Source organism: Natator depressus, chromosome 7 (genome assembly GCF_965152275.1).
Source record: "Natator depressus isolate rNatDep1 chromosome 7, rNatDep2.hap1, whole genome shotgun sequence".
Taxonomy (NCBI): domain Eukaryota; kingdom Metazoa; phylum Chordata; order Testudines; family Cheloniidae; genus Natator; species Natator depressus.
The window spans coordinates 120,214,063-120,232,155 of NC_134240.1; the positions used below are offsets into that span (position 1 = coordinate 120,214,063).

At 43.1% G+C, this 18,093-nt stretch overlaps 1 protein-coding gene across 2 annotated transcripts in view; it reads right to left on the reverse strand.

Moving 5' to 3' along the window:
- The window catches only part of SUFU (SUFU negative regulator of hedgehog signaling), a 118,089-nt gene that overhangs the window by 58,280 nt on the left and 41,716 nt on the right, over positions 1–18,093 (reverse strand). For both annotated transcript variants that reach the window (XM_074959462.1, XM_074959461.1), the window contains exons 4-5: positions 4,272–4,414; positions 81–166 (exon numbers count right to left, since the gene is read on the reverse strand). In XM_074959462.1, coding sequence (XP_074815563.1) covers positions 81–166; positions 4,272–4,414 — 229 coding nt within the window. The remainder of the gene's footprint in view (positions 1–80; positions 167–4,271; positions 4,415–18,093) is intronic.

Sequence of the window (18,093 nt, forward strand, 5' to 3'; positions counted from 1 at the left end):
ACCACTTCTGCCAAGCTGCTTGGGGTGATAAGCATTTATGAGCACTTGCTTCAGAAGTCAGGTGGGGGTGCTGTACTTACACAGGCACAGTCCGCAGCAGCTCCAAGATCCCCTGTCCGTTCCACTGCTGTGCTGCATGCAGCTCCTCAGTGCAAACCCCAACGATCTAGAGCAAGAACAAATGGACTAAACACAATGCAACAGGTGCAAACGTACCAAGTGCCAATTGGCTGGGTAAGATATGGGGACACGAGGCTGTTCCTTTAAGCTAGCTGGAGCTATAAAACAAGCCTGGGCTTGTGCAGAAGAACTACCATGCAGCCCTTTAAGCTGTCGTCTATATGAGCCCTGCTGGTCCCATCTATCTATACCTTTCTCTGTGCTGTGCACTGAGAACATTACTACATACTTGGATCTTGCCAGTGTAGGGGGGACCAAACTGTGCACGAGCCCAGCGAAGACCAAGGTTTAGTAAGGTTCCACAATATGGTTATAACAATTTGGTCTATGCACTACGGCCCCAACACGGTAAGCGGATGGACAGGAGCAACAGTTCAGGTGCACAAGACACTCTCCTCCCTCATTTGCTTTAGCAGCTTCAACTAGATTCAAGGAACAACTGCCATGAAGGAAAGTTCGGGCACTTGCAGACTCAAGGCAGATTCAGTTTGCTGACTGGCTAAATCTCAATTGGCATCATAAAATATAGCTAGTTATCCACTGCATGATGTACTCCTCACTGCAGGGGAAGTGGAAAACTCTCCCCGCCCCCCGATTAAAGTGTTTGCCTTCCAGCACAGGAATTGCCACACTGGATCCGACCATAGGTCCATCTCACAGTGGCTGTATCCGTCGCCTCAGACGAAAAAGCGGGAAACCTTTTAGTGGAGAGTTATGGAACAGCAATCTGTGATGGGGTTTACAGACCCCACACAAAGACTAAGGGAGTGATGGAGCAGTACTGGGCCAAGATGGCCCCGTCCAAATGGAGGACCTGCTTAAAAGGGGATGCTGACAGTCAAGCAGGGGGTGAGTGAAGGGGACACTGTCTGCAGGGAGGAAGCCAGTTCACAGCTTCTGGGACAAAGCAATGCACAGGAAAGGGTCTGGACTATGGGTAAGGCCCAACCAGGAAGATACAGGCCTGCCCCTCTTCACAGAATATCAGGGGTGGAAGGGACCTCAGGAGGTCATCTAGTCCAACCCCCTGCTCAAAGTAGGACTGATCCCCGACTAAATCATCCCAGCCAGGGCTTTGTCAAGTCTGACCTTAAAAACTTCTAGGGAAGGAGATTCCACCACCTCCCCAGGTAACTCATTCCAGTGTTTCACCACCCTCATAGTGAAAAAGTTTTTCCTAATATCCAACCTAAATCTCCCCCACTGCAACTTGAGACCATTACTCCTTGTTCTGTCATCTGCTACCACTGAGAACAGTCTAGACCCATTCTCTTTGGAACCCCCTTTCAGGTAGTCGAAAGCAGCTATCAAATCCCCCCTCGTTCTTCTCTTCCGCAGACTAAACAATCCCAGTTCCCTCAGCCACTCCCCATAAGTGATGTGTTCCAGTCCCCTAATCATTTTTGTTGCCCTCCGCTGGACTCTTTCCAATTTTTCCACATCCTTCTTGTAGTGTGGGGCCCAAAACTGGACACAGTACTCCAGATGAGGCCTCACCAATGTCGAATAGAGGGGAACAATCACGTCCCTCGATCTGCTAGCAATGCCCCTACTTATACATCCCCAAATGCCATTGGCCTTCTTGGCAACAAGGGCACACTTTTGACTCATATCCAACTTCTTCTCCCCTCCCACCCTGCTCCCTTCTGAGGGAGAATAACTGGACACTAACAAGAGAGCTGGGGAATGCTCTGTTGACTGGCTGAGCTGCTGGGAACTCTCGCAGGGGGGTGGGGAGGAAGGAGGGAAGAGGGCTGTGACCACACCCCGAACCAAAGAGAGAGCGGGAAAGTAGAAACAGCTCAGGGAGGCTAGTCAGGTGCACCAGGAAGGGGATGATGGACAATCCACACCTCCCCGCCCCGGGGTGGGACCTGGTGGAGTGGGGTGAGGGAGGCTTGGGTCCTTCTATCTTTCCCCTCCCCGAGTCTGGCTGGGAGAAACCGGGGAATTACAGACTAACTTAACTGCCAAGCCTGCAGTCTGCCCGGCAAAGCCATCCAAGGACTTTGGGGACAGCTGAGCCACAGCTTGCTGGCCCCCAACTGAGGCTGCTACACCACCCCATAGGAGAAGTTTCCTCCTGACCCCTGTCATGTAGTGGTTGGCTTATGCCTTCAAAAAGAAAGGTTTCTATCCCATCAGTTAAAATTATTTAAGGCTGGACATTCACCTTCTCTGCAAGCATACAATTTATGTTTTTTATGCTATTAAGCTCTTTGCTAAAATATCTTGTGGTGTGGGGTTCCATGGGCTAATTGATAAAAGGAAACATGGGGCACATTTTAAATTTGGTGCCTTTCAAACTACTCCTTGCTCTTGTATAATGAAAATAGACAAATGGGGTGCCTAATTTGCTTTCTGTATAAGTAAATATCAATACTGATAGAGATCCATATGAACAACTACCATGCTTGTATGTATTATCGTAGAGCTCAGTCTTCTGTGATTGGCCCATACAGAGCTGCACTCCATCCATGTCCCCCTGGAGCCCCATTTCCCCTCTCCATGAGCAACCTTAATTACCCCAGTGGCCCCCGCCCTTCTGTTTCAACATGCCCCTCCTACATGCCCTACGACAATCAAGCTTTAAAACAGAAAAGTATCTGATTAATTTCTTCATTTTCATGATCATTTTTTCTCATGGATCAAAATAAAACCACCACAATAAACCATCATACAAATGAAGGGGGGGAAATAAATGTTTTAATTGGGAATAGGATTGGAGGGCTAGGATCCATGAATGTAGGGAACCGGGCTGTGCACTACAGAAGGGATAGGGACTGCAGATCAGCGAAGAGCAAGGAGTCAGCTAGGAGCTCCATTGCTTAGCCTTGCTCCCCTGCCCCCATCTCACCCATGATCTTATTGATACCCCCATTATCTATCCCTTCCCCAGCCAGTCTTCCTCTTATACAGTAGAGCCCCAAAGTCAAGTCTTAATCTGACAGACTTCCTCAGGCCCATCACAGGGGGACTCCCTGCTGATGAACTTAAGAGAGAGCCAGTGCCTTTGCAGCAGAGTTGCAAGGTGTGGGTCTCTGATTACATGGGCTTCAACTCTTGGTCTCATCTGTGACCCCTCCCCCTGTTACTAGTAGGGCATACAACAGGAAGGAAGAGAGCTCTTCCTACAGGAGAAGCTGCTCTCTGTAGCATGGGAACAATTAAAGCAGCTGGTGGATCTGAGCAGCAGCTAGTTTTATTGGCATAGCTCAGTTAGGATCTCCTGAATAAGGGGAATAACCCTTTCAATTATAAAAAATTCATAAGTGATCTAAGATGTGAGTGAGAGAGACGTTTGGGGAAGGGGAAGATTGTCATTAGCTAGACCCCACAGAAATGAGATTCAGGGCTATGTTTCAAGGAGTCTTTTAAAAACAAGTTTCTTCTGCACATCAATACTTTTCTTAAATATTAGTTTGTTAGATGGAAAATTTCACTGGCCTCCGAAGAGTGTTTTGTATCAGATTTGCAGACTAGAATTCAACCATTAAGAATGCAATTAAAATTCAACCAATATGCATCTCCTGCTCTAAGTGCAAATCTCAATGCAACCTTAACTACGATGCCACCTACCGACACTCCCATAATATTTTAGATATAAATTTAGGTCACCAGCATAAGCAAAGCATATTTTGTGGAAGTATTTTTGCTCACTAGGTTTTATTTTCCCACTGAGTTTCCAAGTTTCCAAGTTTTATTGGACCAAATACATATTATAGTTCATTCAACACCTGGCTGCATTTCAGTGGGTCAAACTACTTTTCTATCAGCCACAGAAAGGACACAGCTCCACTCCTGATCTGAGAACTAGAGTGCAGGGGATGATACCTCCTGGGTTATAAGCAAAAGAAGAGTGAAAACCCAAGTAAATCCCTATCTAAAAGCCTGCTGTGACTCCTCAGTGACAAAACCTCTTGATCATTAAAGCTGCAGGAAGAAAGGTGGAAATCAGACAAATAATCATTAAGCTGAAAATGCTGCAGAATAGTGCTATTTATCATCAGGGACGAACGTGAGGTCAGCTCTGTACGGTAGGTATTAGTTCCCAGAAAATGATGACCGGAACAGCCATTACTTTTCTATACCTGTAGGAAATTAACAACCCCAAAAGGGGTCTGTACTGGTTGCATTTGAGGATCTTCAGTCAGCAACATATGCTGGATTCTGGATTCACTGTTGTCCAAAGGACTGTGCCATGACACATGGTCGCCACTACAGAAGGTATTTTCTGTGGAGGGGGAAAAAAAAACAAACAAAGATATTTAGTAATAAAACAGCTGCCAGTATCCACCCATGCTGGGTCTTTGAATTGTCTGCAGGCATCATCCTTAGAGAAGGAAGGTTATCTAGCTAACATTAAGACATTTGAATTTACACTTAAAATTGATCTGTTTTTGATCACAGACCTGCTGCAAGCACAGTGCTCCTGACTGACCACCACCACCACAGGAAGACAGGCTAAGAGCATTTCTCTGGCTTCCACCTATTATTATAACAACACATTTAATTTCTCTTGGAAGGACATAATAATGAGAATATAATACATAAAGGCATCTAGCTATATTGTATGATTACTGAATGGCAAATCATGGCCATAATAAGAAAAGATGCTAAATGGCAGATGAAGTTTATCATCTGCAGAAGTTCATGACTAGGCTGTTACAAGTCTGGCAGGAAAGCTAAAATTATTTTCTCCCTCAACTACGTTTTAACTACTCTGGTGCTGCAATCTGAAGAGCAGAGTGCCCTCTGACCTCACTCCACAATGGTGGAAAAGTCTCTAGATGGCTATAAACATCACTCTATGCTGGGATAACTGCAACAGATTAGGATCCAGAAATTCCTCCTTACCCTTCCCTGCTATGAGTGTGTGACAATTTCTCTCCTCTCCTGCTCAAACAGAAGAGGAGAAAGAGAGAAGATTAGCTCCATGCACTGTATCTGGTGGCTGTTAGGCAAGGTATTCCAGGGGAGTGGCGCAATGGAACCTGTTTATACTGGAGAGAAACTTCACAGTAAAGGTGTGATGCTTGCGACAACCAGAGTGAAGTACCCTGAAATGCAATGACACAACTCAGACATTTTCACTTCAATATAAGCAGGTTCCCCTGTGAATGCCACCAGAGATAATTTTGTACATTTTATAAACTGAGAACCCTGTGTTTGGTTCTCTTCTTCATCCCATGCTTGTTGCTCTTGGTACTTTGACAGTAGGTACCAATTAACATTCCAGAGACCAAATTCTGTCCTCTAATGCAAATATGGGGTTTCCAATCTAGTCAGTGGATATGAGCACTGTGTGCATGCCTCTGAAATCACAGTCTATCACACTGCCTTCCCTTTCTGTAGGAACGTTTTATGAAGCCAGCTGTCTCAAAAGGTGGGGAGTCTGTTGTCCTCACAAGGGAATGGTCTCATGTCACAGTTGTACCAGAGGTGAGAGGAAGCATTTTCCTTTAAAAAATTCACACAGAACACTAATCCTGCAGAAAGGAAAATGAGAATGGGTTGTGTAAAGTATTCGTGGTATCCCCTCCATACTGCACCCTCCAGCTGCATGACTACCAGTCTGGAACATTTCCTTTTAAATAAATATCTATGTGGCTGACCTCTCAATTCTTATTCACTAAGCAAGCAGTCCTGCTGACTTCTATGGCACTCTTTGGGTGGGTATGAATTAATCCTGTTGAGTAAAGGATGTTTGCCTGTAATTGTGTCATCAACTAACATTAGGCAATGAGAGATTGAAGAGCTCTGGACTAATTTACTGTGGCAATGCTTAGTTTCTCCACCAGATGTCCCCACTGTTTATTCGAAAGTTAGAAGTCATCTTTTACAGCTGCATTTCTTGGAGAGTGCTGATTCGATTAAAAAAAATCAAAATAAACTCCAAGTGCCAAGGGCAACTTGGCCAGAGAGGCTGGGTGTGGAACAAATGTGCTGTAATAAGCAAGGGAAAAGATTTCATACATTAAAACTAGGAGAAGAAAAAATGCATCGGATAAGAGCTGCTTAAAAACTGTTGAACATTGCACACGATAAATTAAACGCCTTGAGCTCTTCAACTGAAGGGAATGAGGGACACACATTTTAGTGCATGGCTCTCATACCCCTTTCTTTTAGGCTTACTGAGACAACAAGAAGATTGCAAAATAAAAAGCAAGAAAGATTTCCAAGTATCAAAATTCAGTATGTTTATTTTTAACTATAACTTGAAATAAACAAACAGTGTTTACAATTTCATGAAAGATCATTCCAATATTTTCCAGTGAGCCAGCCTATTAACTGAGATCCGGCCGATTAACAAATTTTTTAATGATAAAAGCCTTTTGGTCACAGTTTTCAGGCATTAAACAAAGCCACAAAAGAGCTCATTCTTGGGCCCTGTCTTTATGCCACAAGATTTTGCACATCAAATGCTCACTCAATTCTATGCTGATCGATCGCTAAGTTTCACTGCTGGTGTTGCTTCTCCTGGGAAATCCCAGTCCATTTAGAGCAGGTTTTCAAATGCAAATGTCTCTGCTGGAAACCCACCTGTTTATGTCTATTCGAACTCTGAACACTTAGAAAATGTTTCACTCTCTCTCTCTCTGACACACACACTCACACACCACAAAATTCATGTTGACTGCTCAATTAAACCACAAAAAACCTAATGTGCAAATAATATGATCCCCAATTTAAACCCACAAGAGCCAGGAAATTCAGAGTTTAGCCTTGAGACTCTGCTTTTAATTCACTGCACTGTAAATGTAGCCCATGAGAGATGAGCTCTTGTACAGAAACCACTGCTATTTCTAGGCAAGTTTGAATTAGAGAAGTTTCAACAGCTTGAGCCAAGAAATTATAGGAACAAAAGAGGGCCAGATACACTATCTAGGTCCACTTCCTCGTGTAGCTGACACGACTGACCTTCTCCCCAGGCCCCTTTCAAATTTACCTCACTTCTGAAAAAGTGCAAGAACAATGAAAGTCTTTATTTGTGCGAGTTTAAGATGGACAAAAAACCCTAGGAACTCCAAAGCTTGTTTATAAAAGATTCTCCAATTAAAAGTTAAATTAGATTAAACAAACTAAGTTTTGGCACAGTCACGGTTGCATCAGAGCACTCCCTACCACCCAAAACCTTAAAAGCATAGAAATAAGACGTTAAAGGAAAAGTCCCCTGCATCGTTTGCCCCCTTTCAAATGGTCTATAATCCCATTGATGAGACACTCCAATACTTCATAAGGCTTCTCTCCCCTCTCCCAAGGCATGCCAAAAATGTGATGTGTACGCCAGCTTCATGAAGTGTGCATACTCACGCAAAACCAAGCGGGAACAGGCCACGGGCACTAGCCCAGGTAAATAGGAAGCACACCTGGTGCCATGGGAGAAATACCTTTCCTGCCCAAATGTGAAGTGTTGTGTGAATTGTGGCATGCTCGAGGGGGGCTGCCTCACAGAATCAGAAACCTTTGGGAAGGGACCTTGGAAAGGTCATCTTCTCCAGCCTTCCACCCTGAGGGAGGACCAAGTAGAAGAGTAAGGGAGCTGACCGTATACCTGCTCCTTTGGAGTGAACAGCATCTTCTGGCTACAGTGCATGTCCATTGTTCCCATACTATGGGAATCAGTGTACAGACGCAGGAATTTATCATCTCCAAACTCATTATTAGCATCTTTCATTTGTACTCAACTACATCTCTAAGAACGTTTCCTCAAGCTGGCTCCCACTAGACTCCCTCCCTCTGCCAATTTTTGTGATTTTGCAGCCACCACTTCCTATTCTTTACACACTTCCCTCCATACTAGTGCGTGACAGACTTACACAGCGGGACACCAGCTATATAGGAAGTGCTGGCAAATGCACAGAATACTGCAAAAGAAAGATTTTCATAGGCGTTATAAGCTACAGTAGGCAAATTTTCAGAAATAAGTGAGTTGTTTGGTAAATCATTGATACCTCTTAGGCAGGGGTTGTCATGTCCTTGTAGCTTTTCTGGAAGCTTCCATATGGTCATAACAGTCATTATACTGCACCCACTGGCATATCATCTAGCCCCTCTGATGTGCTCTGTCATGGTTCCCTCTTAACCATTGACAGGCTATGCAGATTAGCATTATTTAGATATCTTTTTCCTGTTAGGATTTGTTGTAGTCAGCAGTTGCAAAAAAAACATTTGAAATCACCCTAAGGGGGTTCTTTCTTGCATCAGTTTTGTTTACAAACACTTCCTAACAATGCAAAATGTAAGAAAAATTTATTTGGCGCTGGAACCTAAACCTGAATGATAGATGGAGGGATTTATAATAAAAGTGGGGAGAAGCCATTAGTTACCACAAAGCAAACATCTCCTTAACTACCACCACAAGCGAGAAAGCCATCAATCACAGGACAGTAACACTAGCACCGAAAGCTAGGATCATGGTGGGATTGTAGTTTCTTCTTTGACCTTCCATTTTAACTCTGCCCCTACAGGAAGCTAGCAAGAGCCCTGTTGTGCCCAGAGGAAATAATTTTATATAGCAGGTGAGGAATTTGATCTGCACTTGCAGTAAGAATATTTTACTTAACAGATTGTCCTGTCAGTTGGGAAGAAGCCAGTTGGAGTGTTCACGCCCCAGGAGATTTTCTGGAGGCATTTTTTTTTTTTGGGGGGGGGAGAGGGGGTTAAATAGAGGAAAGCATCATTGGTTGGTGCAATAGTGTAAGGTATGCCAATTGTGTAGGGCAGGGGTTCAATGAGCTATGAAACCATAAGACACAGATGGGAAGGAGGGCAGGGGGATAGGACTCATAAGACCAAGCTTTAAAGCAAGACTGCTTTTTCCCTCAGTAATTCCAATTGTACATGCAACATACTGGAGATTACCTTAGGTACAAGTAAAGACGGATGGCGATGGAGGAGTGTTCCAAATGCTCTGTTCTCTGCCAGCACTATATGTTTTAAGCATGTTATTCAACTCCACTGACACACTAAAAACAGCTAATTTACAAAAGAAATGTATTTAACTTTTAAAAAAAAGCAAAACTAAGTAACTAGAAAAAGTTCGAAAAAAGTCTCTTTAAGGATGTATCAAATCTGGGCACTTAGAACAAAGCACAGAAAGGGTGCTGGGAGTTAGCTAAATGGAAAGCTATGGCAAAGGCCCGAAATACTTTGCACTGGCAGGTGGATTTGAATAATGAATGGGGACTGTAAAGAAAACATTTATTTAAAATTGGAAACCAACATTTAATGTTCGTATTTTGCGGATCTCGGAAATTCCTGAGAAAGCATTTTACAGAATAATTTAAACCAGGCTGGAATGTGCTCAATTTCTATTAGGTATTTGTATGGACTAGAGCTGATTGAAAGTGTTCGATGCAATGTTTATTCTGACAGAAAAAACATCGATTCTATGAAATCAAAACACTATCAATTAAAAATTTTTGATGGGAAATCAAAATATTTTATTTCAGTAAGGTCAAAACATCTCATTTCAACTGTATAATACAATATAAAAATCAAAACGTTTTGATTATATAATAGTTTGAATGTTTCAATTTTTGTATCATCAATATTGATACATTTCAATACAGTACAAACAAAATATATTTCACAAAAAATTCAGAGAGTTCTACTTTTCATCCCAATTGTGATAAAAGCAAAAGTTTTGAAATTTATTTCCTGTGGGATGGGAATTACCTTTTTTGACCAGCTCAGTGTTGATGTTTTGCAATGTCTTTAAGACAATAATGCCACATCTACCCCACCTTTCCCTAAATCAGCGTCTTTAAAGGATCAGTACCAACTGGCTTTTACAGACCACATTAAGCAATTGAGCCCCCTTCTTGGAACAGTGGTCATAATTCAGGGGTTTGGTCTGTCCTACAGACACCGTCCAGCAGCTCCACAACTAGAGCTGGGAACATAATTCACAGGGAACTGTTCCACACCTGTGTTTTTTTGCCCTTGTTCATTAATTGTCCTTGAAGAAAATTGTGATTTTTCTCCAATATATGTTATTTGAAATTAGCCACAATTTTACAGGTTATTTTAATGCCAATAGAAACAATTCAAAGTCACAACTGTGGCCTGGCAATATTTGCCAACAGTTTGTTGAACATATTCAACATTTAAGAGGTGCCAATTCTAAGTAAGAAACAGATCAGGTCGTTTCAAGTTTGCTTTTCCACACCCATTCTTCAGGATCTGCTTAAAAGTCTGCCATTTCCACAAACCTTCCGGTTAGTAAACCTTTTTCACTAGAATATTCACATAAAAGTACAAAAGGAGAGCAAATTCAGCTGGTGCAAAACAAATGAATAGAAAACTTTTCAGCCTAATCTAACAAAAAGCTTTAGAACAATTAAAAAGTGTGGTCAGGTGCTTTACATAGAGAAAGTTTCAGTCCAGGGAAATATATTTCTACCCTGCCCTCCCTCCCCCACAATCTCTTCTCAGCCACCTTCTCTTAGGAGTTTTAGATTGAGAGCTGCAACATGATTAGCAGCTAGGCACTAAGGATACACAAAATCTCTCATTGCAATTAGTTGAGCTGTCCATTGCATTCAAATCAGTAACTCCCTCCTGCCAAGTCAATTTAATAATGCCAGCCTTGTAGTACTGCTTGTCATCAGGTGATACTATTGCAAGGAGACTGAAAAGTTCCCTTTACACAAGTGTAATTGGCAGCTAGATCTTGGGAAAGCTGCTGGGATAGTTTATATTGTAGTTCTTTTAAGAAGCTGGTGCTTCGAAGCAAGTCAAATGTTTGTCCGTGACCTGAACATTACTCACATCAATAACTTTTATGGTCAAAGCTACTGCTTATCAGATACAAAACAGAAATGTCACATTCTGCATTTTATTGTTCCTCAACGACAGCCCCCTGTTGTGGGGCTGATACACCCCATCACTCTCTGGGGGCAGGGGAGAGGTGCATTACAGCCCCATGGTTGAGTCTGTAGGGCTGCCCCCAGTCTCTGGCTGCGTGGCCCTGGGGCCTTAGCTCGTAGCCCAGCCCTTGCGCTCAGGGATGCGGCATAGTGGCCAGAGTCAGCAATGCGGCTCTTGCGTTCAGGGCAGTGCGGCCCAGCGGCCAGAGTCAATAATGTAGGGGAGCTGAGCCATCACCTGGGGTGGGCGGTGGCCAGGATAGGGGGACCTGGGCCAGCCCTCTCCACCAGGTCCCAACCCATGGCCCTGTTGGTGGCGGGGTTGCCCACCACCAGCTCGGCGGGGACCCTACTGAAACATGCCGAGCCTGTCTCTGGTTCTACAACCACTTCCTCACAAAGTTTTCCTGGGTCGCTTCCTACCGATTCTGTCGTTTGCCATCTCTGCGGTCTCTCCCCTCTCTGTGGTGTCCCAAGTCTGTAGTTGGGGTCTGTCTCTGGCTGGCTGGCCTCCGTGTCCTGGAGTGCAGACGTTCCTCCCCCAGGAGTCAGCAGCGAATCTCCTTCCTCGTCAGTGGTCAGCCCAGACTGAGCTGCTCTGCTGCCTTTTATATCCTGTCTCCATCTGGAGCATGCCCAGCAGAGTCGAGGGGGCATGGCCTCTTGGCCAAGAGAGAAGGGTTAACCCCTGCTGCACCAGCGTGGGGCTGACGCACCCCATCACACCCCCACATCTGCATGCCCCTCAGTATCACCACTGCCTAATCCCTTCTAATCTCCTGTGCTCATATCCTTCATTCACCATGGGCAAGTGTCACAAAGATGTGAAAGGAAAAGAGAAAGTTCAAGCTAAATTTAACTTTAAAGCTACAAACAAAATGTATAAACACCAAAGCCATCAAGAAGCAAACAGTCACCCAACTGCACAATCTTACACTGTCCTTTAGCCTCCTTTCCCCTGTTCTATCTCATCATGCTTATTCTAAATTTAGACTAAATTCTGCAGGACAGTGTATCTTTCATTAGTCTAGAAAGTCCGGTGCAGTTTTGGTGTTGAAGTGTTGTTCAATTCGTCACTCTTTGCTTTTATTCAAAATTGATGGAAGTTGGTTGAAGGGCAAAAACATTCCCACCCCTTTTCTACAAGCAGCGAGTCATTTCTCCATGTACTTAACAGGGTCAGAGATTATCTAGTCTCCTTCTACTTCCAATTTTCAAACTCTGTTTAGGATTCTGGTCATAGTTGTGATGGATGGCATTTTTTGAAAATAATTAAACCACACTTAGAGTCTGATGGGGACTGCTGCTGAGTTGCAGAGAACATGCTCTCTCTTCAGGTCCTGAAAATCTTTGAATTTTCAGCAACACAGGCCAATGATAAATTTGGCTATTATATTTTGATCACTAGATCTAATATTGCTTAGTTAGAGTTTAGCATCTTCCATTTCTTTGTTGTCTTAGTCTGGGTAACAAGACATTTATAATAAATAGATGTGATGGAGTGTGGTAGCGATGGTTACAAGATTACCACATTCCTCCCAGGGGCCAGATAAACACTGTCTGTATCACAGGAAAGTCTGGAATCTCATCTCATCTCTCCAAAGTGAAAACAAAAACAAAAAAACCATGTTTCTAGTTCTGAGTTGGGACATTTCACTGGGACTAGTCAGGCACCTCAGGCCAATGTAACTTTGGGAGAAAGTCCATCTGTAGGGAGTGTGGAGGAGGAAGTATTGTGGCAAGATTTTAAGTAGTCTGAGGCTAAGACATTGTGGAATGTTAGAAGGATCCCTGATGCATTAGAGAGCAGAATGCAGGTGACGCAGCCAAAACTTAAACTGCATTTAATTTAATCATATAGCTGCAGAAATAAAGGAATTTTTTACATTGATCTCACCACTACTACCACCCAGTATGTATAATTTATCTCTAAATAAATTGCTTTTCTTCAGCATGGTTTTAATATTCAGTTTTGTTTTGGTTTTTTGAAGGTGGCAGTTCTTCATCTATAAATTAGATCTATTGTAGATTTTCAGAAGCGATTTGCCATTTTGAACAGCTACCACCATTTGGGAAGCATTAAGTGCAGATGAAGGGCACAACTCTGTAACATATTAGCCATCATTTAAAAAAAAACCCTCACTGTATTTCCAAGTATGCTCACTAATAGATTAAAGATAATCTTATGACCACACCTGATATATGAATTAGACACCTAAAATTAAGTCTAAAACACTTCAGCAAACACAGTCATAGCAAATTGTTATTCAAAAAGGTAAATAAAACTGTAGTATAAAGAAGAAAATATCTTTCCAGTCCATCTGATGGCCACACTAAATTAAAATAACCTAGGGATAATTAAATTAACCCTAATGATGGTACAATGTATACGAGGCTGTCTAATCTACATAGCATTTAACAGATGGGCTGGTAAGAGGGAAAGCAACAATGATGTAATCTGCAGGGTTTGTTGGCAGCACTGGTCTATAATTCCATTTTCAGTTTGAGTTGAATGTATTTTGGGAAAAGCTCCCACAAGGAATTAATAGAATTTAAAAACCATGATGTATATGCATTACATAAAAAATAATTAGAGCTCTCTCTCCAGTGTTTCTCTTCTGCAGTTTGGTTTTGCACTCACTTACCTTCTGTCTGGAAAATGGAAACAGTAGGGAACAGCCATAGCCTAGGGAATATAAAGTGGCGCAAAACTGCAGAATACGTCACATTGTGCTGCCTGCCAAAGACATGCACCATAGACAAGATGCCTAAGGAAGAATTAAATCCCAGGAGCACAATTAAACAATGCCTAAGCTGCAGGGATTCAAATTGGGCTCTTAGAAACAAGGGAGCGTAGACAGAAGGTTCTCTAAGAAAAATGTGTGAAAAAACACATCAGCAGTACCATAAGTACTGCTGGGCCTTTGTGGTTTGAAAACTTAGTTTCTAAGGACAGAACAGTGACTGATCTTGTATTTTCAACCTGATGGTCAACTTAAAAAAAAAAAAAGTTCTTTATTGCATAGCTCAAGCTTAAGGACTTCAAAAGTCCAGTTTGGATGTAAAAACAGACTAATGTTTAATGAGCCTTTCAACAGAGTCCAACCAATTCATACAAGTTAAAGATTATAAAGACCTCCCTGATCATCCAATTTGCCCTGACAGCAGGCTCAGAGGGCAAGGGGTGGGGCCTGTAATGCTCTACCAGCAGAAAGAGGATTCAGGCTTTCCCTCAGCATTAAAAACTGTCATTCAATCCTACTCAGAGTACGGTTAAGCAACATGGGAAAGCGACCGAGTCTGATTTATATTATAGCTTCCACTGGTAGACAATTAAAGATACTAGTTTTTCTAGTGCAGAGTAAGCCCTAGATAATATGACAACTTACACATACCTGGAGTATTAGCGATAAGAGTGCAGCTAATATATTCTAGCATTCACATCTATTTTATTGTAGAATTTTAACCATTTTCTAAATATATTAAAAGTAATTGTCTTTGCCTCTGTGCCTCCTTTACCCCTTCTCCTGCCTGTCAGATAAATTATTTCTTTGTTATGCATCTTGGTCTCTTTGCTGGTTTGTTCATTTTTCCTTCTTCCTCCAACTCTATTCGTCTTTCCCTGGCTTGTGTTTTCCTCCTCCGTTCCATGCATGGTCCCTCTAGGGGCCTCTACAACCTACATCACTATAGCAACTGAGCACCTCTCATTTCTCCATTTCTCCTCACAACACCCATGTGACGGAAGAAAGCATTACCCCGTTTTACAGATGAGGAAACTGAGGCACTGAGAAGGGTAATGGCTTGCCTAAGGTCTCAGAGCAAGTGTGACAGAGCCAGAAACTGAAAGACTGATACAGGAATACCAAATGTCTGCTGACTGGAACACTGCAACATCCCTACCAGAGCCACTGAATTTAGCGTGCCTTCAAAGATGGATTGACACAGTGGAGGCTGTGGACTTCACTCACTCACGTACATGCTGGCTATTATTGGGACAGCTTGGTGCTGCAAACCCAGTGAAACACTGAAACCCTCAAGTCTCAGCTGATACGACTGCAAAAGCACTTTATATGAACTCAAGTGCACCACCCCACTAACCTTCCTTCACCTCCTGCCCTGTTCCCAGCCACCACCTCCTTTCTCCATGCTCGGAGTCTTCTACCCCCAGCCTCAAAAGCAACTCAGCCTTACTCCTACAGGCGCCTCTGAGTTGGTCTGCTCGAGTGTCCTTTGCTTCCTACCATCTAGGCATGGGGATATTCTCTCATCACACACCTCTCCCTAAAAATAATCAGTTGGAAGGGGTTGGCAGGAGCACCATCCCCTCTCCTTTCTGTGGACAGAAAATGAGGAGTCTGGCATGGCAGCAGTTAATAGGAGTCCTAATAAAGTCTCATCAGACTGCATGTGGCTCCCCACTCTCAGGCAGTGCTAGTCACGCTTGTTTGGCTAGGTGTCCTGCAGTGCACCAGCACTACAGCAGATCCATAGGATTTCCCACAGGTGAGCCTACAGAAAACAGCTGTGCACTGTACATTTAACAAGGCAATACACCGTGGCAATGTTGTCACTTTTTATACACCACTTTACTGAACGCTGGACCTAGCGCCCACTGATCAGCTGTGTAGCTGCAGGTATTTTGCAACTGCACTATTTGGAGAAAGAATGGAACATGTTTTAGAGAGTTACCCCTAAAAGGACAGTATTTTAAATGTACTGATTAAGACGCAATGACTAAATTGCCTCAGCTGGGGTGGGAGAAAAATGGGTAATCCCACATGAATCCCCCTTTAAAAAAAAAAAAAAAAAGACAATGACTGTTTGAATTTACTAGAAAAAAAAAGTTTTTTAAATAGATTTCTTTGGATCACATGGATCAGTCTCTCTCATGTCTGCAGCTTAGGTCTGAAGGAACGTTCATCCTTTTTTCTGATCTAGGATATCCAACGTTTAAAGTTATAAAGCGATGTTATTCTGCTCCCTTACTGACATTAAGGTCTGAGCGCCCCCGGGAGCAGTGCCAAATGCGTTCAGCCCACTTCTGTTCCCTTTGCACACTCCTGCCTCTTCAGTTTCAGCTTTGCTGTTACAGGTCCAGGGAAGAACACACACAAACTGAGCATGAGACAGGAAGTGTAAGTGACTCAACTAGGGCTGGTCAACAAAATTAGGTTTTCAATTAAAATAAAGTATTTTGACCCAAAATCCAAAGTATTTTTGTTTGGAAATGCTTCCCTGGTACATCATAGACGCTGTAGTTTGGTTACCAAATGTCCCTACTCTCCACCGTGTGTCAGGCTCCCCATATCAAGAACATCTTCCATGATGCACCATGGCAAGACACTCCCATTATATATCAAGTCCCCTTTCTAAGAGGGGAAACCATGGTGCATCATGGGAGCTATAGTGCAACCAGGGACTGCAGGGGAACATGATCATGACACCCAAACCACAACTCTTCCGAGGTAACACAGCAGCCTTTCCAAAACAATAAATATTTTTGGTTTTGGCCAAAATGTGTGTGATTTCAAGTTTCCACAGAAAAATTGAAGTCTTCCAAGGGGAAAAAACAAACGAACATTTTTTAACCAGCTCTATCATCAAACCAGGGCGCAACTGTCTTCACACCAAATTCTGTCAAAAAAAATTCCTAAATCTTTGGGATTATAAAAATTTTCTAACTGTTGGTAAGAAATGTTTTTAAAAATGGCACACGGTGAAGGTTCATTACTGTGGAAATCAAAAGAAATTACTCTTCAAGGGAGGCTCAAGAATTATCAAGCAGATTTAGGATTTTGCTCATTGTTAAAGTCAATAAAGATGTTTCCAGGCAATTATAAATGTTAAATGAAAACCGATTGAAACAATTCTGTGCATCAATGTTCCACCATTAGGCTTGTGCATAAGAACCTGAAGAGAAACTATAAACAAAGAAACTATAAACAAAGGTGCAAGCGTAAGAGGAAATGAAAGAAGTTGGCAGATGCATCAGTGAGATCTAATTTTTTCCTGTTAATCTAGTTGATATGTAAAAATGATTAACCTGACCACAAAAAGTGTCCCTTGAGAGTCTATCCCAAGTGTCCTAACATTATGTTCACAAGCCCCCATTAAAAAAGAAAGCAGAAAAGTCCAGTTTTCATTAACTCTGTGGTTACAACCTCAGAACACAAACTACTGCTGTTTCTCTCTGGATGAGGGGTGTCAATGCAGACAAGCAGCTTTTCAGAGCTGCTGCTGCCACCATTTGCTCATTCCCTCAGGTTCCTGATTTCTTGCTTCCTGATGGAATGAAAAAACTCTTCCTTGGATAAAGGCTCTGTCCTTCCTTGCTTTGAAGAGGGACATGGGTTGCAGAAAACAGGCCTCTACAACGTCCCCTGGCATTATCTGCAGCTCAGGCTGTCTGGGCCTTAGCTATTAAAGCTGGCTGCTCCTGCTTCTTGGAGGGGATAGCTGGGAAAAGGACACAGGACGCAGTCAGCCTGAGCTGCAGATAATGCCAGAGCACATTGCAGAGGCCAGTTTCCTGTAACCCATGTCCCTCTTCAAAGCAAGGAACAGTCTTTATCCAAGGCAGAGTGAGCTTCTGCAAGGTTTTCTTCCACTTCCTTATCCTAACAGAAGGGCTACAGGGGCTCCGAGGTACTCACCCAGCTCAGGGGAGGGGGACATGACTCCTGAAGCCCCTTCTGCCCTAAAGGGGCAGAGACCCCAGGACATTATTTGAAGTATCACAGCGCCAAGGAGACCTAGTCGCAGACCAGGACTCCATCATGCTAGGCGCTGTAGAGTCCAAACAAAAAGACAGCATGTGAGAAAGCACAAAGATACCTGTTTGAAAAGTTAACAAGGGAATGATGGAGGCTGGCATCCAGGGCTGATCAGCGGCAGGAGTTGATCTTAATGAGCAATGAAAGGTAGGGTGAGGATAGGCCAGCAAGGGCCTGGAAAGTGAAGACAAATAGCTTATATGTGATGCCATAGAGAAGGGGGAGTTAGTGGAAGGATGCAAAGAGGGGTGATGTGGGGCTTC